We start from the raw sequence: 26,551 nt of genomic DNA on the forward strand, positions 1-26,551 counted from the left end.
GTTACTAAGTCTTGACATTTTTGCTTTTCAGAGGGATGTACCGCAAAGAATACAGAATGTAATTTAAAGACCTGAATGCTAGTCTTGCCTGTTACGAACAAAGTGGTACTCTGAGCAAGGTACTTTCTGAGCCTCTTTTTCTCATCTATAAAATGAAGCCATTAACCCCAAATGTCCTTTGCAGGTCCATCTGTAAAAACCCCAGAACCAAAGGTTATCATAGTAAAAGTCACCTGGTTATCAAAGAACATGCATTCCTGAAATTATTCACATCAGATCAGATCAGATCAGTCGCTCAGTCATGTCCGACTCTTTGTGACCCCATGAATCGCAGCACACCAGGCCTCCCTGTCCATCACCAACTCCCTATTACTCATGTACTATTATTAATTATTATTACTCATTCTATGAATAACTGTGTCACACACAAAGCTAAGAAAGACAAACTGAAGAGCCTCCAGTTAATTTTTTAGTCATTATTAATTTATATTTTATAATATGGAGTTGCACTTTTTCAAATCAATAAAATTATTTCTTTTGTTCCTCTCTGAGACAGGAAACTCAGATTTTCAGTCCCACTTTATGAACAAGAAAAAGTTTAAATAATTTCCTTGGTCACAAATTATGCGGTCAATAACCTAGTAAAACAAATAATCCACTTATAATCACAGAGTTAAATTTCTGGAAGAACAGTATAATGTTAAAAAGCTTCATCAAAAAATCCAGAAATTAATCATACTAAGTGAAGTAATTGACTATGCCAAAGCCTTTGACTGTGTGGATCACAAGAAACTGTGGAAAATTCTTCAAGAGATGGGAATACCAGACCACCTGACCTGCCTTTTGAGAAACCTATATGCAGGTCAGGAAGCAACAGTTAGAACTGCACATGGAACAACAGGCTGGTTCCAAATAGGAAAAGGAGTACGTCAAGGCTGTATATTGTCACCCTGCTTATTTAACTTCTATGCAGAGTACATCATGAGAAACGCTGGGCTGGAAGAAGCACAAGCTGGAATCAAGATTGCTGGGAGAAATATCAATAACCTCAGATATGCAAATGACACCACCCTCATGGCAGAAATGAAGAGGAACTAAAGAGCCTCTTGATGAAAGTGAAAGAGGAGAGTGAAAAAGTTGACCTAAAGCTCAACATTCAGAAAACTAAGATCATGGCATCTGGTCCCATCACTATAGATGGGGAAACAGTGGAAACAGTGTCAGACTTTATTTTTTTGGGCTCCAAAATCACTGCAGATGGTGACTGCAGCCATGAAATTAAAAAACACTCCTTGGAAGGAAGGTTATGACCAACCTAGATACCATATTCAAAAGCAGAGACATTACTTTGCCAACAAAGGTCCGTCTAGTCAAGGCTATGGTTTTTCCAGTGGTCATGTATGGATGTGAGCGTTGGACTGTGAAGAAAGCTGAGTGCCGAAGAATTGATGCTTTTGAACTGTGGTGTTGGAGAAGACTCTTGAGAGTCCCTTGGACTGCAAGGAGATCCAACCGGTCCATTCTAAAGGAGATCAGTCCTGGGATTTCTTTGGAAGGAATGATGCTAAAGCTGAAACTCCAGTACTTTGGCCACCTCATGCGAAGAACTGACTCACTGGAAAAGACCCTAATGCCGGGAGGAATTGAGGGCAGGAGGAGAAGGGCACGACAGAGGATGAGATGGCTGGATGGCATCGCTGACTCGATGGACGTGAGTTTAAGTGAACTCTGGGAGTTGGTGATGGACAGGGAGGCTTGGTATGCTGTGATTCATGGGGTCGCAAAGAGTCGGACACGACTGAGCGACTGAACTGAACTGAACTGAAATAAGCCAAAGAGAGAAAGATAAATATTGTATGATATCACATACCTAGAATCTAAAAATGATACCAATGAACTTATTTACAAGACAGAAACCGACTCACAGACACAGAAAACAAATAGTTCCCAAAGCAGGAGGAGGGATAAATTAGGACTTTGGGATTAAAATACACGCACTACTTTGCATAAAATAAACAACAAGGACCTACAGCATAGCACAGGCAACTACATAGTAAGTCCCCTACATACAAACCTTCAAGTCGTGAACTTTCAAAGATGTGAAAATGCACGTGGTTCCAGCAAGGAACCAGAACCTGAGCCATCAACGTCAAGCGTGAATGAAATTGCAGCTTGCCCTCTGTCTCCTATTGCTGATGATCCTTCAGCTCCACCATCTCCCACCTCCTCTCCCTCCTCCAGTCGGTAACTCTTCTTGCCTGTTCACTCGATGCCAGCCCCTGTGTGACAGCCGCTGTGCTGTACTACTGTGCTTTTCAAGGCACTAAACTGTAAGACTTAAAATGTTTTCTTCATTTTTGTGTTTGCTTTTTATGTATTATTTGTAGGAAAAGTGTTATAGACCTGTTATAATACAGTGCTATATAGACGATGGTGTTAGTTGGGTATACCAAGGCTAACTTTGCTGGACTTAGGAACAAATTGCTTTCAGAACGTGCAACTTGTTCATATGTAGGGGCCTTACTGTACTATTTTATAATAACCTACAATGGAAGAGAATATAAAAAAGAATTTATATAGCTTTATATATATGTATACATGTATAACTGACCACTCTGCTGTACACCTGAAACTAACACAACACTGTAAATCAATCAACTGTATTTCAATAACATTTCTTTAAGGCTCCATGGAGACACTTACTTCAGCTCGTTGGTTTCCATGCCCTGGGCAATGGCCATGATGATGCCGCCATGGTCCCCCCACGTGTAGTAGTGAGGTCCGGACAGAGCCTGAAGAGAGAGACAGACAGTCAGTGCTCATGCCACTGCCAGGGAGGTGGCCTGGAAGAAACAGTGCACACCTTGCACACGTGCACAGGCGCACACACACAGCAGGGATGTCACCACCTGAGTACAAACTTCCATTCCCAGAGCACTTCACAGCCATTATCTCACCTGCTCCACACAGCCCCGGGGAGGAACAGAGCAAGTACTCACATCCCAATTTTTAAATTTCATTTATATATACCCAGCTGCACTGGGTCTCCGTTGTTGCATGTGGGCTTCTCTAGTTGCGGTGAGTGGTGGGGCCACTCTCTAGTTGTGGTGGGTGGGCTTCTCATTGGGGTGGCATGTGGGCTCAACAGCTGTGGTGCACAGGCTTAAGTTGCCCCAAGTCATATGGAATCTTCCCAGACCAGGGATTGAACCTGGGTCCCCTGCATTGGACGGTGGATTCTTAACCTACTAGACCATCAGAGAAGTCCCCAATTTTTTTTTGCCAAATGAAAAAACTAGAGTTTCTACTAAAAGTGGCAGACTGTAAACTGCAAAGGTAGGAATCAAACTCAAATCTCTGACCTTCACCAAGCTGTGATTAAAAATAACCAACTAGGGACTTCTCTGATGGTCCAGTGGTTAAGGATCTGCCTTCCCACGCAGAGGACACAGGTTTGATCCCTGATCAGGGAACTAAGATCCTACCTGCTGAGCGGCAACTAAGCCCACGCACCACAACTACTGAGCCTGCACACTCCAGAGCCTGTGCACCTCAATGAGACCCAGCACAACACCCCAAAAAACAAACCATTAACCAACTGGAATTCTGGTTCTATTGTGACAGAATAAGCCCACTACAGCCCATCTTTCCTACTAATTACAAATAAAAACCTTTGGACAAAACACAAAAAGACAGCTACCTGAGGATGCTGAAAAGTAAACAAAATCAGGCAGCTTGTGAGGGGGACTAAAAACCTGGAGAAGCTACCCAAATGACTGAGGCTTCCTGGTACACCTTTGCCCCGAGGGAATGCCCCAACCTAGGATACTGCAATCCCAGGCAGGTGGCTAAAGTTTTATAGAAATTTTCTGCTTAAGGAGACAAGAAAATAAGCTCCTGCAATTTTCCTACAGAAAAATGTAGATGGAATCCCAGAGAGGGGAGTTTGAGGAAGTAAACCCTCTAATTCTGTGTATAGACTCAGACAGATTTCAGCTTGACCCCTAAGCTGTACGTGTGTGGAACAGACCCAAACCAGCACAGAAAAGACTCAGCACCTGAACCGAGGTTTCCACAGAATGCAAGACAGAACTTACAGTCTGCATCTGAACAGGTTCATTACATGCTAAAACAAAAATTGCCACATCCTCCAGAAGATTTCATTTTGTGTCCCGGATACAATCTAAAAATCACTCAACATACATACAGATCAGGAAAATGTCTCCAATCCTCCAGGGAAAAGACAATCAATGGGTGTCAAGCTCAAGACAAGCCAAAGATTGGAATTACCAAATGCTATAAAACAGTTATAACTGTGTTTCATAATGTAAAGGAAAACAAACCTGAAATGAGCAAAAGACAAGAATTCTTCCCAGAGAAGTGGAAACTACTTTTTTTTTTTAAAAAAAAGGAAAGAATTCTAGAACAGGAAAATAAAATGTTTGAAATAGGAAAGTCACTGATGGGCTCAATGACAGAATAGAAATGACAAAGGAATTAGTGAATTTAAACATGAATATACAGGAGTAAAAATGATCTATTCTAAAGAATGTGCAGAATAAAAGACTTAAAAGAGAAAAGCCCCAGAGACTTGCGGGACAAAAGGTCTAATAGGTATAACTGGAGGCCAAGATGAACAGGAGAAAGGAACTGAAGCGGAAAAAATATTTGAAAAAAATAACGGCCGAAAATTTCCCAAATTTGATGAAAGAGATAAATCTTATAGATTCAAGATAAGTGTCCCCCAAAACACTAAGCACAAAGAAAATTATACCTAGAAACATCATAACAAAACTGCTGAAAACCAAAGATGAGAAAACAATATCAAAGTATCTTAAGAAAAACGACATGATACATACACGAAAATGATAACCAATGAGTATAGATCTCACATCAGAAGACAGTACGCCTTCAAAGCACAGACGCACCTCGGAGATACTGTAAATCCAGTTCCAGATCACCACAGAGACACAAACCACCGTGAAGCAAATCACATAGCTTTTTGGTTTCTCAGTGCTTATTAAAGTCATGTTTGCACTAAACTACAGTCTAGTAAGTGTACAATAGCATTACGTATAAATAAAACAGTACATACTTTAGTTTTAAAATGTTTTATTGCTCAATGGAGTAGAACAGAAAGCCTTAAATTAGACTCACATATATATGGCCAATTGATTTTCAAACAGGCACCAAGGCAATTCAATGGAGGAAAGAGAAGTCTTTCCAACAGGGGATACTGGACCAACTGAATGTCTATAAGGAAAAATGAGTATCAACCCTTCTCTCATACCAGATACACAAATTAACTCAAAATAGATCATAAACCAAAACCCTAAAACTATAAAACCTGCAAAAGAATAAATAAGGGAAAATCTCTGCTACCGTGGAAAGGACAAACATCTCTCAGAACAACAAAGAGCATAAAACACTGAAGAAAAGAACTGATAAATTAGACTTCATCAAAAGTAAAAACATCTACTCTTCAAAAGACACCATGAAGAAAATTTTAAAAAAAACAAGCCACAGGCTGAGAAAATATTTATAACACACATAAAAAGACTTAAATCCAGAATATATTTTTTTCAGAAAAACCTCTTACAGCTCAATAAGACAACCTAATTTTTTAAAACAGGTAAAATATCTGAACAGACACTTCAAAAAATATTTTTAAATGGCCAATGAGCACATGAAAAGAAGTTCAACATCATTAGTCAAAGAAATGCCAATTAAAACTACAATGAGATATCAAATGCATTTATTAAAATGTGTAAAATTTAAAATGCTGACCTTATCAAGTGTTGGCAAGCATCTGAAGCAATCAGAACTCACACACTGCTGGTGGAAATGTGAAATGGCACATCCACTTTGGAATACAATTTGACATTTTAAAACAATTTAGTAATTCCTTTAAAAGTTAGACATATACTAATTAGGTTGCCCACTCTTTCCTTCCTGCAATATCTACCCATGAGAAATTAAATATATATAAATATATATTAAATATATATAATATATAAATTATATATATAATTAAATATATAAATATGTATATATTTATATACATAAATATATATGTATGCAATTATATATTTAATTTAAAAAACATGTAATTAAATGTTTGTAACGACTACATTGTAATCAGTAGAAACAAGAACATCCATCAACTGACAAATAGATAAAGAAATTGTGGAATATCCCCACAATGGGATACTAATCAACAGTGAAAAAGGAAAGAACTGCTGATGAATGAAACAACATGAAAGAACCTCAAAATCCTCACAATGAGAGCTAGCAGCCAGGCCAAAAGACCGCACAGTGTATGAGTCCATTTATACAGAATTCCGGAAAATGTTAATAATTTGGAGGAATGAGGGTAGAGAGAGGGATGAATCACAAAGGAGACAAAAAGATACTTTGGTGGGGCGATGAAGCGGTCTTGATTGTGGTGTGTTGGTGACAAGGGAGTGAGGGTGATCAATTCTGGTCAAATTATATACTTCAAATATGTGCAGTTTATTGTACCTCTATATGCCTCAATAAAGTTATTGTTGTTGTTTTTTAAGGACCTCTATGAATCTGAGGATTTGCCCACTTAATTAGTAGTATGAACAGAAGGGAAACAAGAATTCTAGTCATCAATTTTCTAGGCAGCATCTGTCAACTGCATCCCATTTCTTCTTTGCGGGCCACCATTGATCCCCTTCACACAGTCGAGACTGTCCCTCTTAAGAGAAGGCTGCCCATGGGGACTCAGATGCCCCCTCACACAGACACTCTCAATCTTTTCATCCCCTTGTTAGTTTTCTGCTAGCTCTGAAACTATGGTCCCTTGTGGGAGGGCCACCTCTTGGCCGGCGGGGAGTGTGCCCGGCGGGAGGCACTAACAGCTGCTCCCACACCAGCGGACGCCCCGCTTCCCGCAGGAGGAACGCGACACCGCTTTCTCCCCAGAAGGAAATCGCTTGCAGACGTTCAAATTCCAGATTACACCAACATCAGAAGGTACAAACCAACCACAAGCTTATCCGCAGAGGAAAGAACACCCAATTTCAAAAGGAATGTCCAGCTCCAGGGAAGAGGAAAACCACTGCTTAATCGTTCCCATGGGGCTGGGACGAGGATGCCCCCAAAATTCCAAACTGTTCACAGGTTTTTTACAACTCTGGACTAACAGTCTCCTTCATCCAAATACAAAATTATGTTCTCTACCATGCTGTTGAGCTGTATCTCTGTCTCTCTTTCTCCCTCTCTCTTTTTCTCACTCTCTCTCTCTCTCTCTCACACACACACACACACACACACACACACGATGTCTGGATCCTACATCTCTCAGCTGGAGGAATGGTGAGCCCTACCCCAAATGAGATAAGGTACGTGACAGGCCTCTGTAAACTGCAAAGACCCAAATAAATGTTGGGTATAACTACTGCTTCACGTAAGGAGCATTTCTCTATGAAAGTGCACAAGTCGCATTCCCAGGAAGGGCACCGTGAGGATGGGAGCTGCCTGCTGGCTGTGCTGAGAACCCCTCAGCCTTCCTGAGGTCACGCCGGGCTGGCAGGAGATCTGGGGGGTTCCAGCCCAGCAGCCCCCTGCACGCACAGCAGAGCGTCACTGACAGCGGCACCTACAGAACGAGACCAGATGCCTGTCTCCCTGGTGAGGGAAAAAGCACTTCTTTGTTTTACGAGTTTGGAAATTCTCTAATGTCCAAGGCTGAATTAGCATTTTGGGACTAGAGTACTAGCCCTTCAGAACCGGTATAATCGATTCCTGAGGATCCAAGTTTAGTCACACGAACATTAGGCAGACACAGCTTCCCTCCACAGCACAGAATGTGCCATAGCACGGGATGAGATGAAGGACCCAGTGATGGGGGGACGGGCTTGACCTAAACCTTCAATAGCGCGCAAAGAAAAGTAAGTAACTAGGCTCAGACATGACACCACTACATTACAATTTGCTGATGGATTCAGCAAACCCTTACTGAGCACCCGGTGTCCATACTGGATGCTGCTCGTCTCAGGGGTAAAGAAGTGACAAAACAGACGCCACTTTATCCTCATGGAACTTGTCATCTTGGAATGTTTACACAAATTCACAGTTGTTTTTTTAAGTCTTTTTGATTCAAAGTAACATTTTTAGCAAAATCACAAGCCCACATTATGCAGTGTGATAACAAATCAGTGCAGCTGACCCTGTGTGTGGCTCCTGGTATCTCTCTGAATTTCGTAACCACACTTGGCTTTGTGGGCCCCCCCACCATAGGCCATGTGTGTCCCTGACACATTAAGACAGGGCCCATGTCCTCACACTAACAAGAACAAGGGTGTGGGATGAGGGAGCTGACCTCTCGCCACCGGGCTCCAGCACTGCTGGAGATATATACGTTCGTCTTGCTCGCCAGGTTCTTCCCCACTGAACCTAAAATGCAAGAAGAGCAATTATTCCTAAGGTCAAGAATATATCAGTTTATCACCTGGCCCAACCAGAACTGCTGAGTCCCCTAGCAACCAGGACATCTCAGGACCACGAACAGCCAGGGCTACCCTAGGTGGCGGGGGTCCCTGTGTATGCAGCTGCACGTAAGCCAGCAGCTAAACCCATCAGTGACGACAGGCAAAGTCAACTCACCGGTGGCGATGATGAGCCCAGGCGCTGACTCCTTGGATAGGATGGGCATCCGCCGAAGCTGGAGGCTCAGCAGCTGGCTGAGCCGCTGGGCCAGGTGGAGGGAGCAGCCCTGGGAGAGCTGCAACACAAGTTCAGCTGCTGTCATCACGTGATATGCCCCTCAGTCTCCCTCTAAAAGCCCAGGCTTCCTGTGCCCACGCTGCAGTTGGCACAAAGCAAGGAGACTTGGCCCAAAGGAGACCAGAGCCACAGCCAGGCTGTCCCCACCCTCGCCCCAGATGGACATGATCATCTGAACCATGTAAACGCCACTCGTGGGAGGAAAGAGAAAGACACTAAGGGAAAAAAAATCCTTCTGAGACTCTCAGAGAACAGCAGTTAGAAATCAGAGCTCTCTATAAACAGGTAATCTTAGTTCAGTTCAGTCGCTCAGTCGTGTCCAACTCTTTGCGGCCCCATGGACTGCAGCACGCCAGGCCTCCCTGTCCATCATCAACCTACAAGGAACTATTGTATAGCATGGAGAACTATACTCAGTGCCAAAAAGGGAAAAGAATCTAAAAGAGTATATACAGGTATATATCTATGTATGTATGTATGACTGAATCACTTTGCTGTACGCCTGAAACTAACACAACATTGTAAATCAACTATAATTCAATGAAAATTTTGAAAGAAAGAAGTCAGTGCCAACTTAAGTAGATGTGAAAGCTATCCCTCTCTCAGTGTTACCCAGCATTTCTCTCACGTCACTCAGAGAAATGAAACGATTTCATGGTACTTATTTTCTAAGTCACTGGAGATGCATTTCAAATATGATTTAAGCAAGTCAGTCAGAAGGAAAACCAAGACTCAAAAGTCAGAAAGTCTTACTGATACACTTCCAGATGTACAACATATGAGATATAAACACCAAAAGATCCACATGAAATGTTTTTAAGTAGTCTGCATTTGTACAGAAAGTCTTCAGGTGTCCTCTGCGAGACTTGAAGTTTTTCCAACTGGCCTCCAGTACTTATGTTCAAATTTCAATAGTTCTGCAAACAAGGTCTTTTGCTATAGGATCAGGTCATGCCCAGGGACGGGGGAGCCTGGTGGGCTGCCGTCTAGGGGGTCGCAGAGAGTCGGACACGACTGAAGCGACTTAGCAGCAGGTCATGTCCAATTCTCCAGCTAGAAACTGACTGTCAAATGTTACTCAGCCTCGTCTAAGGAAATGGCAACCCACTCCAGTGTTCTTGCCTGGAGAATCCCAGGGACGGATAGCCTGCTGGGCTGCCGTCTATGGGGTCGCACAGAGTCGGACACGACTGAAGCGACTTAGCAGCAGCAGCAGCAGCAGTATTCTAAATAGGGTATCTCTAGTTGTGCTTTTTTCCCAGGTCAAAACTGACATGATTTGCTAGATATACTTACTTTTATAACAAAAGGATTTCTCTAACGAATATCTGTCTTAGAATAATGAGGGGGGACCTTTCCCGGTGGTCCGGTGTTTAACACTCTGCACTTCCAATGCAGGGGGCACGCATTTGATTCCTGGTCAGGGAACTAGATCCCACATGTCACAACTGAGACTTAGCACAGACAAAAAAATAAATTTTTCTAAAAGAAAAAGAAAATACAAGAGTAGGGCATCATATAAAGCCAGGGATCACAGTCACTGACTTCTTTCCAGGAACAAGGAAGCAGCTGCTTAGGTGAATGGGAACCCTGAATGAGGCCAAATAACACAGTTGAGGATTGTGAGCTTTTTAGATGAACCCACAGGTAAGAAAAATGGTAGAATCCTAAATTATATTCAGGAAAGAATTTTATAAGACATTCCTCAGAAATAATAACGTATGGCATAGGTTCCCAACACAACCAGCGTCTCAGTAAATTATTTTTATAACAGCCTCAGATCAGAAGAAATACTAATATTTGTTTTTTACCACAGTTAAATCTATACAACCTAATAAGTACATGTCCTAATAATTTAACAGCAGCAGTTTGAAATAATACTGTATGTGTTTATATTTAAGCTGAAAAAAAACATAAAACTTTTATTTCATCCTTGCTGCTGCTGCTAAGTAGCTTCAGTCGTGTCCTACTCTGTGCGACCCCATAGACAGCAGCCCACCAGGCTCCCCCGTCCCTGGGATTCTCAAGGCAAGAACACTGTAGTGGGTTGCCATTTCCTTCTCCAATGCATGAAAGTGAAGAGTGAAAGTGAAGTCACTCAGTAGTGTATTTCATCCTTACATAACCACAATTACTTAATAATAGGATGTAAACACCTGTTAGGCACTGCACAGCTTCTCAAACTTCAGAATCTAAGCAGATACCACTACTACCATTTCCTAAACCAGATAGATTTTCTTACTTGCTTTTTACCATGTAAACTGCCAAGCAAGAGTCCAGCTTCACAAAGATATGTCATCCAAAGACATATAGCATGAGCTAATGTTGAAACTATGAACTAACCTAAGAGAGTAAATCCACATGGTGACCCAAAGACTTCAAGTACCCTTCAAAAATTTAAAATACCCCATGGTGCCCCTGCGAGTTCATTACAGCACCCCAAGATAACTCGGTGCAGAGTTTCAGAACAGTAACAGTAGAACTCCAGTTATAAGTGTTTTTAAAACAATCCAAACAAGAGCGTAGCATCTATACCTCACAATTGATTTTCTCTCCATATTCAGTGAAGGCTGGGGCCTGAAGGAACTCCCAGGTCCCGCCTTTGTCAAAGGTGATAACCGATCTCATGTTCTCCTCATTCATGGAGCCGCTGATGAGAGTAGCAATGTAGACCCCCTGTAACCCCTCCACTCGGTGGAAGTCAGCAAATGGTTCATTGGCAAAATATCTACAATAAGGGAAAATAAACAGTGTTATTTGCTAGGGATATTTTTATTTTAAATAACAAAATTTAACCATTTTTTAAGATATTTTTTTATGTGGACAATTTTTAAAGTCTTAATTGACTCTGTTACAACATTACTTCTGCTTTATGTTTTGGCTTTTTGGCCACAAGCCATGTGGGATCTCAGCTCCCCAACCAGAGACTTAAAAACTGCACCTTCCCTGCACTAGAAGACAAAGTCTCAACCCCTGGACCACCAAGAAGTCCGCACAAAATTTAACCATTTTAAAGACGATTCACTGGCATTAAGTATCTTCCTAATGTTAGGCAACCATCATCACTATGTAGTCCCAGAACATTTCTATCATCCCAAAGGGAAACCCTATACCCCCGGTAGGCACACCCCACTTTTCCTTCCCATTCCAGATGCTGGCAACCACTGATCAGTTTTCTGTCTCTATTTGTTGCTGCTATTCAGTCGCTAAGTCGAGTCCAACTCTTTGTGACCTCATGGACTGCAGCATGCTAGGCTTCCCTGTCCTTCACTGTCTCCCGAGTTTGCTCAGACTCATGTCCATTGAGTCAGTGATGCCACCCAGCCGTCTCATCCTCCGTCGTCCCCTTCTCCTCCCACCTTCAATCTTTCCCAGCATCAGGGTCTTTTCCAATGAGGCAGCTCTTTGCATCAAGGTGGCCAAAGTATTGGAGCTTCAGCATCAGTCCTTCCAAAGAATATTCAGGACAGATTTCCATTAGGATAGACTGGTTTGATCTCTCTGCAGTCCAAGGGACTCTCAAGAGTTTTCTCCAGTACCACAGCTCAAAAGCATCAATTCTTCACCAGTCAGCCTTCTTTATGGTCCAACTCTCACATCCGTACACAACTACTGGAAAAACCATAGCTTGGGCTTGCCTATTCTGGATATTTCATATAAATGTAATTATATAATATATGACCTTTTGTATCTGGTTACCTTCCCTTACTAGAATGTTTTCAAGGTTCATCCTTGTATTCCTTCCTATGGCTGAATAAACTGCCTTTTTTTTTTTTTTTAACTTTGAAGGCCAAGATGCTCATCTGATCAATTACTCCTCACATGGGGTTCAGAATGATAAATATAACACAGAAAAGTTGATGTGAGAGTTACATTTATTTCTCCACTAATGATATTGACCCCAAATCCTCCAGTGTGCCTGGATAAACAGGAAACAATAAACCAAACTTAGCAGATTCTAAGTACAGTACTGGCCTGTTCACAACAGCCAAGACATGGAAGCAACCTGAATGTCCATCCACAGATGAATGGATAGAGAAGATGTGGTGCATATATGTGATGGAATACTACTCAGACATGAAAAAGGAATGAAATCATGTCATCTGCAGCAACATGGATGGACCCAGAGATGACCATAAGCAAAGTAAGTTAGAAAGAGAAAAACAAATACCACTTGCATGTGGAGTCTTAAATATGACACAAACAAACCTATCTAGGAAATAAAAACAGACTCACAGACATGGAAAACAGACCTGTGGCTGCTGACAGGGATGGGATAGGGAAGGACTGAGAGTTCGGGGTTGGCAGATGCAAACTATTTTATGTATAGGCTGGATAAGTAACAAAGGTCTTACTGTATAGCACAGGGAACTATATTCAATATACTGCGAGAAACTATAATGGAAAAGAATATGTGTGTGTGTTTATGTGCATATGTGTATACAAACGAATCACCCTGTCACACAGAAGAAATTAACACAACACTGTAAATCAACTAGACTTCAATTTAAAAAAAAAATTATAGTGTAGTGCTGGGGCTTACAATTTAACCCAGTCTATAAGGCAATGGCAACCCACTCCAGTACTCTTGCCTGGAGAATCCCATGGGCAGAGGAGCCTGGTAGGCTGCAGTTCATGGGGTCGCACAGAGTTGAACACGACTGAAGCGACTTAGCAGCAGTAGCAGCAGCATAGAAATATAGCTAAGGGGTTACACTGTCCAGATACTTACAACTAATTAGCCAACACCCTGATCAGACAGAAGTCCATAGGATTTGTCAGGGAACAGAGCAGAAGCCTTCCCAAAGACACAGTACATCCAACAAGGATGGCTCTGGAAACCTTGAGGTTATGCTTATTAACAGGGAAACAGAGACAAAGACCTCCCTGGCCTGAACTGCTATGTTCGTTAAGGAAGTTCCAGATCCTGCAACTTCCCTGAGCAGTAGTTTTGCACTAACATGGTACACGTTCTAAGGACTCATCCCCAAGAAAGGGTAGCTACAGTTCACACGTGGCTTTTAAAACTGGAAGCATGTCCTTTATTTGGGAGAGTTCTGAGCCACCGGGCTTTATTAATTAAAAAAAAAAAACAAAAAAACCAGAACTGCACTTTCCTGTCATCTGTCATATAAATCTGAAGCAGGAAGACTGATTCGCCAGTTCAGACAGAAAGATGCCCACAGAAGTGGCAGAGCCACCCCGCCTGAGACAGAGCAAGGTCCCCCAGAAGACACTGGCGCTGAGACCAAACGTTCTGACACGTGGTTTCCTCAGTTCCGGTTTAGTTGGTTTTCAGTTGCTTCCGCAGGAATCAGCCCAGGTCTGTTACCCACCTTGCCCTCTACTCACACGACTCTCCTGCTTGTGATCCTACTATTGTGAGGGCCACCACAGGCTTCTTCCAATTTATCTGGGAAGTCTGAGTTTCTCTCGTCTCGAGGAGCCCTGTTTCTTTCCTCAGTCTTTCTCCTGGCATTTTATCTTTTCAATCCAAGCAGAAGCCTGTCCACTGTACCTCCACACTCCTCTGGGCCCTGGTCCATCCTGTCATCTCTCCTTCTAACACCTCGCACCCTGCAACCACCTGACTCACCCAAGCATCTCTCCGCAAGAGTCCGTATTCTTGCATTTTCTCTCACTGGCTCTCACCACTTGCTTTTCCCTCTCGCCAGGCAGCTCACCAGGTCCCTCTCAGCCACCTTCAGCCCAGAACCCAGCAGTCCTCCTCAAAATGCCCCGCAGGCAAGCCACTTCCATCTACTCCACGTCTGTCCCTCCATCTAGACAGTGCCTCTCCTCGGCACCTCTCACCAAGATCAGGGCCACTCCCGGGAAGAATTCCTCCTCCAGGTCTCTAAGTAATGAGACCCAGGTCCTTGGCACCCACTTCCCCACTAGGCACAAAGAATAGCTTGTTTTGTTTGGTTTTCCTTTCTAAGTTAAGCCAGCCTGCCCACATAAACTGCTCACTCACACTTCTCCCGTGTCATCACGTTGAGATGGAGATGCAGATGACAAAGGTCATTTAAGTGAGCACATCTCCAGTCTCAAGATAAAAATCTGAAGAAAGAAATGAGAAAGTCAAAGAGGAAATTAGTCTATGAATCTTGATGTAAATCTATTTTCAATTTCATAACTGGACTACATGCTCAGGCGGGGCGGGGCGGGAAATGCTGTAACTTCATAAAGGGCCGTTTGCGTGCTTGCATTATGGACATTCCCACCCCGCAGAGAGCCACACTCTGCAGCTCTGGGCTCCCCTTCCCATCTCCATCCTGAAGAGCTGACAAATGCAGAAGTTGAGGGAACTTTGGCCAAGCTGTGACTTCTTGGCCCCATAGCCACAGAGTCTCTCAAAGGTGAAAAAGAGTCGGCAAGAGGCCAGAGAGAGAGTGGTTCATGATTTTAATTACAAGTCAGGCAACTATCCAGATGTTCAAGCTGGATTTAGAAAACGCAGAGGAACCAGAGATCAAATTGCCAACATCCACTGGATCACTGAAAGAGCAAGAGAGTTCCAGAAAAATATCTATTTCTGCTTTATTGACTATGCCAAAGCCTTTGACTGTGTGGATCAAAATAAACTGTGGAAAATTCAGAAAGAGATGGGAATACCAGACCACCTGACCTGCCTCCTGAGAAATCTTTATGCAGGTCAGGAAGCAACAGTTAGAACTGGACATGGAACAATAGACTGGTTCCAAATAGGAAAAGGAGTACGTCAAGGCTGTATATTGTCACCCTGCTTAACTTAGATGCAGAGTACATCATGAGAAACGTTGGGCTGGAGGAAGCACAAGCTAAAATTAAGATTGCCAGGACAAATATCAATAACCTCAGAAATGCAGATGACACCACCCTAATGGCAAAAAGTGAAGAGGAACTAAAGAGCCTCTTGATGAAGTGAAAGAAGAGAGTGAAAAAGTTGGCTTAAAACTCAACATTCAGAAAACTAAGATCATGGCATCTGGTCCCATCACTTCATGGCAAATAGATGGGGAAACAATAGAAACAGTGACAGACTTTATTTTGGGGGGCTCCAAAATCACTGTGGATGGTGAAATTAATTTCATGCAGCCATGAAATTAAAAGACACTTGTTCCTTGGAAGAAAAGTTATGACCAACCTAGACAGCATATTAAAAAGCAGAGACATTACTTTGCCAACAAAGGTCTGTCTAATCAAAGCTATGGGTTTTACAGTAGTCATGTATGGATGTTGAGAGTTGGACTATAAAGAAAGCTGAGCACCGAAGAACTGATGCTTTTGAACTGTGGTGCTGAAGAAGACTCTTGAGAGTCCCTTGGATTGCAAGGAGATCCAACCAGTCCATCATAAAGGAGATCAGTCCTGGATGTTCATTGGAAGGACTGACGCTGAAACTGAAGCTCCAATACTTTGGCCACCTGATGTGAAGAACTGACTCATTGGAAAAGATCCCGATGCTGGGAAAGATTGAAGGCAAGAGGAGAAGGGGACGACAGAGGATGAGATGGTTAGATGGCATCACCGACTCAATGGACATGAGTTTGAGTAATTCTGGGAGTTGGTGATGGACAGGGAAGCCTGGCATGCTGCAGTCCATGGGGTTGCAAAGAGTCAGACACGACTGAGCGACTGAACTGAACTGAAGGTGACTATTGGCTCACTGCTACAAAGGAATGACGTACTGACACCTGTTGCTGCTGCTGCTGCTAAGTCGCTTCAGCCGTGTCCGACTCTTAGCGACCCCATGGACTGCAGCCTACCAGGCTCCTCTACCCATGGGATTTTCCAGGCAAGAGTACTGGAGTGGGGTGCCATTGCCTTCTCCGACTGACACCTGTTACACATGGATAAAATCCGAAAACATTACCCGAAGTGAACTAGGTACAAAGGTCAGGTGTTACGGTATGATTCTCTTTATATGAAATAGCCAGAAAAGGCAAATTCATAGAGACAGAAAGTAGCCTGGTGACTACCAGGGGCTTAGGGGAGAGAAATTACTGAACAGTTAAGTGATTTTCTTTGGGAAAAATGTAAATGTTTGGGAATTAGGTAAGGCTGGTGGTTGCACAACACTGTAAATGTGCTATATGCCACTGAGTTGTTTACTTTAAAATGGGTAAGTTTACGTTATGAGAATTTCACTTCAATAAATCATTAAAAATAAAAGAAAGCCACTGGGAGCCAGCCTGAGGAGGCAGTGACCGACCAAACCAGAACAACCTGAGGATGAATCACGGCAGGGATGGTTTATAACACAAGACACTGAATAATAAATAACCTCTGAGTCTACGCTGGGAAACAAAGCTAAGAAGTAAAAGATGACAGCACCTCCAAAAGAGAAGAAATAGGGTGTGGAAAAGTGTACCAGAGCACACAGAAAGTTCTCGACTTGGTATCTAATAGGCATCCTCAGATGGGAACTCGCCCAGCCTCCCGGACAGTCTGAAACCATCACTGTGCCACAGCTGCTCCAGCCGAGCAGCGGTGGGTCCCTGACTTCCCCTCCTTCTCTCAAGCCCCATGTCCAATCCATCAGCCAAATGCCTCAGCAAATGGGTCAAAGCGAAAGTGATAGTCGCTCCTATGCGACCCTACGGACTGTAGCCCTTCAGGCTCCTCTGCCCACGGAAATCTCCAGGCAAGAATAGAGTGGGTAGCCATTCCCTCCTCCAGGGGAATCTTTCCAACCCAGGGATTGAACCCACGGCTCCTGCATTACAGGCGGGTCTTTTACCGTCTGAGCCATCAGGAAGCCTCTGACCATTTCCATCATCTCCACTGCTACCGCTCCAGGTCCCGCCAACCTCAACCTCCACTGGCCTGGATTTCGGCAGTGATCTCACAGCTGGACCCCCCCAGTTTGCAAGTCTGCTGTCTAATTTCCACACAGCATCTAGCATGGCTTCTTTAAAAGATAAGTCACATGAGTATCCACTGAAAATAATCTATAACACCGCTCATTTATGTTTTATGCACTTTTCTTTACATAATGCAATTCACATTTTTTAAAATGGTGTCCAAAAAATGTAACAGGTTAAATCAAGTGATATCCAGCTTCTGGTCAAAACCCTCCATCATGCTTAGGAGAAGAAAAAAGATCTTGCTATGCCCTTGAGGGCCCTGTACAATCTAAACCCTGCTTTCTTGGTTCCTGTGTCTTAGGGATGCTCTCTCCCGTCCATCAGCTGGTTGATCCACCCTGGCCTCCACACTGCTCTTAAACCACTCAAGTCCCACCCCAGAGCCCCTGTACCTACTGTTCCTCCACCTGCAAAGCTCCTCCCCAAGTTATGTGCCCAGCTCCCACTCCTGTGTAACTCAGGCACCTGCTCAAACATCAGCCTCCTAGAACAGCCTTCCATGACCAGCTCATATAAAGCATATGCCCTGGTAACCCTCTGTCCTCTTATCTCACTTTATTTTTCTTCTCCACACTCAGCATTATCGGCAGAGTACGTATTTGTCTCTATTTTGTCTTCCCACAATTAGAACAAGAGCTCCATGGATCAGGGAGCTTGTTCCAAGTTTTCCTTGCTGGATACAATACAGCACGGCTGTACACACAAAGCCACCAGGCAGTGAACAGCAGCATCCTTGCTGAATGAACTGGCAACTTGAAGAGGGATAGCAGGCAAGCAAGAACGTGCCCTCTGACCTGAGGTTCACAGCACTGGAGCTAGACCTCACTGCAGACCAGCCAGTTGTGCCAGCTGGCTCTTCCCAAGAGCAGAGTGCAGTCTTAGTCACAATGAGACGCACACAAGAATGGTCTGTCACAGACAAACGAGAGTAAGTGATCTCGTGCCACTGATGGATCACAGTGCCACCCACATGGCATGGCATCCACCCCTTCCCAGTCCTGGACTCCTCCATGGCCCCGAGAACACAGCTAGAGCAGGACCACTCCAGGCATGTGACGTACTGATAAAAGACTTTTCCACAGATACCACAGAACAATACCTTGCAATTACTGGGGGATGGTGGGGGGGAGGATAATGATGTTAATTAACCAGAATCACCTGGAGGAAGGGCCTTGTAGACACACATGCCAGCTGGCCCAGAGGTGGTGGTGACATTTTGCCAGTGCTCTTTCCTACTGGGTCTGAGACCACAAAACCAGGTAACTGAATGAAGGAACCCCAAAGGAGTGGCTGACATGGTGGCAGTGATCCTAAGGGTCGCCCAGCGCAGCGGTGCTCAGCCTCTGCACCACATAAACATGTGGGCACCTCCCTGGTGGTCCAGTGGTTAAGAATCCTCCTGCCAATGCAGGGGACACAGGTTCGATCCCTGGTCTGGGACGATCCCACATGCCTCGGGGCAATTAAGCCCGTTCACCACAACTACTGAGCGTGTGCTCTAGAGCCCTTCTAGCCACAACTACTGAGCCCACGCTCTCGAGCCGGCGCTTCGAAACAAGAGAAAGCCACTGCAGTAAGAACTCCGTGCACTGCAACCAGAGAGGAGCCCCACTCCCCACAACGGCAGAAAGCCCACCAGCGGCAACCAAGACCCAGGGCAGACAACACCGAATTAGTTCAAGTTGTTTTAAAAATTAAAAAAGATCCTCAAGTGCCTGTCATACCTCAAACCAGATAAAAAAAGTAATGTCTGGGAAGGTGAACCAGTAATCACTGGGGCTTCTGAAACCACCCCCAGGGGAATCCAAATGTTCAGGGGATGTTGAAAACCACCCAATGAGAGCTCGTGCAGGGTAAGAAAGCAGGAAGCAGCCCCGCCTACCGGTCTCCTTACCTCACCAAGGTGTCACTGCCTGCCCCCGCTGGGCTGTAATAGAGCACGTTCTCCAAGGACAGTGAGAACTTCAGCCCGTCTGCCTCCGAGATATACAGGTTGGTGCGGTTGTTACTGTGACTGACACACACAAACACCTGGTCCTCGGAGGCGTCTGCGATGTAATATTCCTTTGGCATCAAAAAATTAAAAAGACACAAGTCAAAAAAAACACATATGCCCTGTGGAAGGTCCCTTTGCACACGCAAGCAAGGGCTTCTCAGTGTCCCAGGGAAGAGGGCAGTCTTGGAGCCCATGAGAGCCTCCCGGTCTTGGGAAAGAAGCTTGGCTGACTGTCTTTAGAGACCCTGAGGCTGTCCTGTGGCTGGAGCAGACCCCTTATCGGCAGATGGGGCACAAAATAAGAATGGGCCTTGAACTCCAAAAATGACCTAGAAATCACTTTTACGTAATGATGTCTCCCTATCGTTACTACAAAGCATAATGCAAATTAATGTGCATTTCCTTCCCTCTCATTTCCTCTAAGATGACCACAGGAAGGCAGAACCCAGAGAAAGCAAAGAACTGACAAACATGTTCTCCATCACATATTCCTCTGAGCTACTAATCCTCCATCACACCAGGTCCTGGCATCAAGGCGTTCAAATGCCACCTCCTCCCCACGGTCACTTCTCCAATGACCCAGCTCACACTGACCTTCCTATGGTTCTCTATGTCCTGACACAGGCTGCACAGTCAAGCCTTTGACTGTACATGGTTTCTTTCTCTGCTCTGTTCTCGGACTCTCCAACCCATCTGTTTCTAAAAGGGTGAGGCTCCAATCCTGTCCCCTTATGGAACCTCGCCATCTGTGAGCAACACAGCAGGTACTTAATGAATAACTGCTGCTGTCCCTACCCTCCCATTCCTTCAGCATGGGCACACTGAGCCCATTGACTCTGGCTCCAAACCTCTCTGCCAATCCTTCTCCACTTCAAGCAAATTAAGGCTCCCATTCAGCTCCACTTCAAAAAGTGAAGAGGGAAAAAACAGACCAAGATGCCCAAAAGCATAGAGACTAATCTAGAAAGTGACTCCAGGGAGCCTCCATCAAATATCCTCCCCCCATCACCCTCCCCCTGACCTCCGCCTGAGGACACCAGCACTCCCCCGCCCTCCACCGCAGACCCCACTCACATTAATAGGATGTCTTGTGACAAACTGGGCTGCTCGCATGGGCTTCCGGCCAAAGGAGACCCAGAGCTGGACAGAGGATGGTTGTGGACTGCCGAAGAGATGCTGCCAAGGAAGAGGAGGAGAAAAATATCAACTGTACCATATGATAATCATTCAGAACAAGTGTAAACGGAAACAGGAAAGTCAGATCCCTCTGATTCTACAAAAAACACTAAATAGTGTTACCACAAATGCACATTTTGCAACGTGTGCCATCACTGGGCAGCCTGGGCTGTACCACTATATCCTAGATACCTGGTCTGCAATAGATACAGACACTCCAGGCACTACATGAAGAGAAAGGACAAAGTATGAAGGGAGAACTTGAGCTTGGGGAGGGGGGCGGGGGCTGCCAAAGCTTAAGCAGAGAGCGAAAGGGAGAGGGCTGTGTGATGAGGCTGGAGAGACAAGCGGGGCAGAACATACAGCCCCCAAACCACCAGAGGGTGAGGTCCGCCTCACACCTGATATGCATACAAAACACATCCTCTTCCCCTTTCTACTATTTCTAGATCACAAGGATCCCCGAGTCATGGGGCTTTAATTTTTACCAACAGTTGAAGGAATTGTCACTGATTCTATTTTTCAGTCTTTTAATCCTTCTCATTGATTAGGGTCTCTTGCTACAATATGTTTTCTTTGGTAGAGACAGAGTACTCCATGGGATGCTGACCATGCACGTGACGCTGTTTACAGTGTTTCAGGGATATTAATCACAGCTGGGAGCTTGCTCATGTGTGTAAAAGCACTAGATTCAGAGTCAGTGCTCAATTTCTCTATGTTCCAATTTCTGTGTGCTTAGTCGCTCAGTCGTGTCCGACTCTTTGTGACCCCATGGACTGCAGCCCGCCAGGCTCCGCTGTCCATGGGGATTCTCTAGGCAAGAAAATTGGAGTGGGTTGCCATTCCCTGCTCCAGAGGATCTTCCCAACCCAGGGATCGAACCCACGTCTCCCACATTGCAGGCGGATTTTTTACCATCTGAGCTACCAGGGAAGCCTAGGTTCCAGTGTATCCCTCTATAAATTGAGAAGCTGATTTGAATGAGGACTTTGGTATGGGTTTAAATGATCCAGGAACCCCATAAATATATATGCAAATTTTGCATGTGGATGCACTCACTCACTGTGCTGGGAGGATACAGACATTTCAGAAGTTTCTCAAAAGGGCCAGTGATCCAAAAAAGAATAAGAAACACTACAAAGGCTCTACGTCTCTCTTTCCAGTTCTACAAGTCTGTGACCGGAAACTGAAGGCCAATATTGCATGCCTAGGAGAACAGACAGGGAGGTCCATCCTCGTGAGGACATCCTCATGGGCATGGCTATCATCCGACTTGAATGTCGGGATCCCCAGCCAGAAATGGTGAGTTTGGCTTCACTTATTGTTGACTATGTTGCTACTGTTAATTACAGATTTTTAACTCCTACAGAATATAGAAGATTTCAAGTTTTCCTTTTTTTTTGATGTCACGTTTTCTTGACTGTAATATGGCAACTGCTAAATACTCCATGCCCAAGGATGTCTAACAAATTTTGTGAAGAGCAAGCTGATGAAGGTGAAGTTGTTTTCTATTCACCTGAGCAGCTGAATGTACACACACACACACACACACACTTTTTCCAAGCCACCACTGAACACTGGTTAAAAGTAGTCTGTTTTAAAGAAGCCAGGCAGAGAAGTACAGGAGACTGCCTTCCTAAAATGGCACCCTGAAAACTGCATAATAGCCTGTCCTCAGTATGGGGCTATAGAAAGGATGGATTTTTTAAAAACACAAAATGCATCACCCGAGTGAGAGAGTTCCCAAAATTGCTATGTATAAATTCCAAAAGCCCTCCTTAAGTCAATTAAGTTTTATAGCTATGTATCAAGGTCAGATGATTTAAGCCACCCTATATAAATCCTTATGAATATATATAAATACACAGAAGCAGAAGATAGTAAGAAGAGGTGGCAAGAATACACAGAAGAACTGTACAAAAAAGATCTTCATGACCCAGATAATCATGAAGGTGTGATCACTCACACTCACCTAGAGCCAGACATCCTGTGAAGTCAGGGGGACCTTAGGAAGCATCACTATGAACAAAGCCAGTGGAAGTGATGGAATTCCAGTTGAGCTGTTTCAAATCCTAAAAGATGATGCTGTGAAAGTGCTGCACTCAATATGTCAGCAAATTTGGAAAACTCAGCAGTGGCCACAGGCCTGGAAAAGGTCAGTTTTCATTCCAATCCCAAAGAAAGGCAATGCCGAAGAATGCTCAAACTACCACACAATTGCACTCATCTCACACGCTAGCAAAGTAATGCTCAAAATTCTCCAAGCCAGGCTTCAGCAATACGTGAACCGTGAACTTCCAGATATTCAAGTTGGCTTTAAAAAAGGCAGAGGAACCAGAGATCAAATTGCCAAAATCCACTGGATCATCGAAAAAGCAAGAGAGTTCCAGAAAAACATCTACTTCTGCTTTATTGACTATGCCAAAGCCTTTGACTGGATCACAATAAACTGTGGAAAATTCTGAAAGAGATGGGAATACCAGACCACCTGACCTGCCTCTTGAGAAACCTATATGCAGGTCAGGAAGCAACAGTTAGAACTGGACATGGAACAACAGACTGGTTCCAAATAGGAAAAGGAGTACATCAAGGCTGTATATTGTCACCCTGCTTATTTAACTTCTATGCAGAGTACATCATGAGAAACGCTGGGCTGGAAGAAGCACAAGCTGGAATCAAGATTGCCGGGAGAAATATCAATAACCTCAGATATGCAGATGACACCACCCTTATGGCAGAAAGTTAAGAGGAACTAAAGAGCCTCTTGACGAAAGTGAAAGAGCAGAGTAAAAAAGTTGGCTTAAAGCTCAACATTCAGAAAACTAAGATCATGGCATCCGGTCCCATCATTTCATGGCAAAGAGATGGGGAAACAGTGGAAACAGTGGCTGACTTTATTTTTGGGGGCTCCAAAATCACTGCGGATGGTGACTGCAGCCATAAAATTAAAAGACGCTTACTGCTTGGAAGGAAAGTTATGACCAACCTAGATAGCATATTCAAAAGCAGAGACATTACTTTGCCAACAAAGGTCCATCTAGTCAAGACTATGGTCTTTCCAGTAGTCATGTATGGATGTGAGAGTTGGACTGTGAAGAAAGCTGAGCGCCGAAGAATTGCTGCTTTTTAACTGTGATGTTGGAGAAGACTCTTGAGAGTCCCTTGGACTGCAAGGAGATCCAACCAGTACATCCTAAAGGAAATAAATCCTGAATATTCATTGGAAGGACTGATGCTGAAGCTGAAACTCCAATACTTTGGCAACCTGATGCAGAGAGCTGACTCATTTGAGAAGACCCTGATGCTGGTAAAGATTGAGGGCAGGAGGAGAAGGGGATGACAGATGATGAGATGGTTGGATGGAATCACCAACACAATGGACATGGGTTTGGGTGGACTCTGGGAGTTGGTGATGGACAGGGAGGCCTGGCGTGCTGAGGTTCATGGGGTCGCAAAGACTCAGACACAACTGAGTGACTGAACTGGAACTAGAACTAGACACAGATATCAGTGAAACATTTTTTTATGCTTTATGTTTTTTCACTACTTCCTACTGCAGCTATACCTGAGAAAGGAGCCATTTCTCTCAGTGACACTCAAGCCCATCATTAGCTTTTGTTTGTTTGTTTCTTGGGTTTGTTTGGCTGTGTCACACAGCATGCAGGATCTTAGTTCCCCAACCAGGGATCAAACCCAGGGCCCCTGCATTGGGAGCACAGAGTCTTAACCACTGGACCAACAGGGAAGTCCAAGCCCATCACCAGTTATATGTTCTTAAAGATGATTGCTGGGAGACCTGAGCAGTGAGAATAGATAGCAAGATATAAATGCAAGAGTACTAAGGTCATGAAAAACCTCTAAATACATCCATCCCACTTTATTCTGGGAGAAGTATTCCTAAGTCTGGATAGTTAGGTTCACTTCTAAAGCATTTGTAGACAAGTTAGTGTAATATTTTACCACCACCAAGAAAAGTGTTAACAATAAAACTATGACACACTATTAACCGTAAGATGTATTTCTTCAACCATTGTCGATGCTGAATTTCTCTTTATCGTTATTATAGGAGTAAGAGACTGTATGCTCATGAAAAATCCAGCAGTACAGACAGGTATAGGGTAAAATGCAGACCCGCTTCCTCTCATAAGATGCTCTGTGCCACCACCCGTGAGCATATCTGCACAGTGACAGACGTGCCACTCACCACAACATCCACCAGCCTTTCCTCCTTAGCAAACCCTGACAACCACCCAGATAAAAGCCGAAGGCTCCCTTTCTTTTGGACAACTCTGTGTGGTCATGTTACTAAGGACCAGTCAATGAGACATGAACAGACTATTGTGCTGGGTTTCAAGGAAAGCTGTTGAAAGGGACTGAACCAGCTGGGAGGGTCCTATTGCGGCCTTTCTATCTGTCCTCACTCTTCCTGACTCCAACAGACTCGAAGCCTAGTGTAAATCTCAGGGACCATCAGGGAGAGTGTGGAAATTGTTCCTTTGGATGGTGAAACAGCAAGATAGAGGCTTGGGGACTTCCCCAGTGGTCCAGTGGTCAGGCCTCTGCTCTTCCAATGCAGGGGGCACAAGTTCAGTTCCTGGTCAGGGAAATGCCACGTGGGCGGCCAAAAAATTAAGAAAAAGAGGCCTTGGTCCCCAGGAACACCAGGGCACCAACATGCCAGCCCTAGCTTTAGGCAGCACTAAAGAGAGAAAAATAAACCTCCGTCTTGGCGAAGTCGCTTTTATTTCTAGTCTGTTAAGAGTAGCCAAACACATTGCCAAATTGATATATGCAAATTTCTTTTTCACATACAACTGGATCATGATAGAAATTGGCTGTGTAACTCATGAGAGAAATGGTATTATGTAACACTTTTTTCATTAACAGAGTATCTTACTGTTCTACAATTTAACTTTTTCCATCAGCAGTGTATCTTAGACATCTTTGATTTAACAGCTATTAATGGCCATTTAGGTTATTTCCAGAAGCACTCTTCAATGAATGTACTTGTATGAATTACCTTTTTCACAGCTACAGGAGAAAATCTGTAAGATGCATTATTAGAATTCCTAGGTCAAATTTTCCATTTTGACAGGATAAATGGCCTTACTGAAAGGCTATTCCAGTTAATACATCTACCAGCACACATACTGTCACCAACAACTAGGAATTATTTAAATGTTTTAATTTACAGCAATATTATAGGGCCTGTGAATTCATAGCAAGATATTTTTCATTTGGTGTTTTCATTTCTGATAAGTAGAAAACAAATATAAGAATCTGAATAATCTGAATTTCAAAGCTTGAATTTACATTTATGCTTCACATTAAGTCAATAGCCAAAAAAAAAAGGGGTAGGGGGTAGGAGAAGAGAGCAGAAGGGAACGTATGATATATTCTTGCCAAGGGAAGGCCAAAAGATGTCACAGTGATCTATTCAACTGAAAGTTTCAGATAAAATTGGTGGGAGAAATGAGGGACCCAAGGCACGTGGCAAAGACATGGGTTCAGAAGCACCTGGGCTGTAACACTTGCTGCCAATTTCTCTTCAAAGCAGTAACACAGTTTCAGCAAAATATCACTCCCCTTCATGTTATCTATGCCTAATAATTAATAAATAAAATGATATATCTGAGATTTAGTTTAAAATAGTCCAAGGAAAAATAAGTAGTGCATAGACAGTTGAAAAGAGATTAGCAAACGTAGATACTCTTGAGACTGAATAAAGGCACAAGGAGAGGTCATATCAGCACCAAAAAAAAAAAAATTTTTT

The 26,551-nt window shown here is 43.8% G+C and overlaps 1 protein-coding gene across 6 annotated transcripts in view; it reads right to left on the reverse strand.

Annotated features, from left to right (window-relative positions):
- Positions 1-26,551, reverse strand: part of SORL1 (sortilin related receptor 1) — a 168,934-nt gene that overhangs the window by 93,040 nt on the left and 49,343 nt on the right. For 5 of the 6 annotated variants that reach the window (XM_044929604.2, XM_006044879.4, XM_044929603.2 and 2 more), the window contains exons 7-12: positions 20,677-20,778; positions 19,501-19,670; positions 11,290-11,482; positions 8,635-8,752; positions 8,351-8,424; positions 2,704-2,792 (exon numbers count right to left, since the gene is read on the reverse strand). In XM_044929604.2, the coding sequence (XP_044785539.2) occupies positions 2,704-2,792; positions 8,351-8,424; positions 8,635-8,752; positions 11,290-11,482; positions 19,501-19,670; positions 20,677-20,778 (746 nt within the window). The remainder of the gene's footprint in view (positions 1-2,703; positions 2,793-8,350; positions 8,425-8,634; positions 8,753-11,289; positions 11,483-19,500; positions 19,671-20,676; positions 20,779-26,551) is intronic. The other variant, XM_044929601.2, reaches the window with a different exon arrangement.

Source organism: Bubalus bubalis, chromosome 16 (assembly GCF_019923935.1).
Source record: "Bubalus bubalis isolate 160015118507 breed Murrah chromosome 16, NDDB_SH_1, whole genome shotgun sequence".
Taxonomy (NCBI): domain Eukaryota; kingdom Metazoa; phylum Chordata; class Mammalia; order Artiodactyla; family Bovidae; genus Bubalus; species Bubalus bubalis.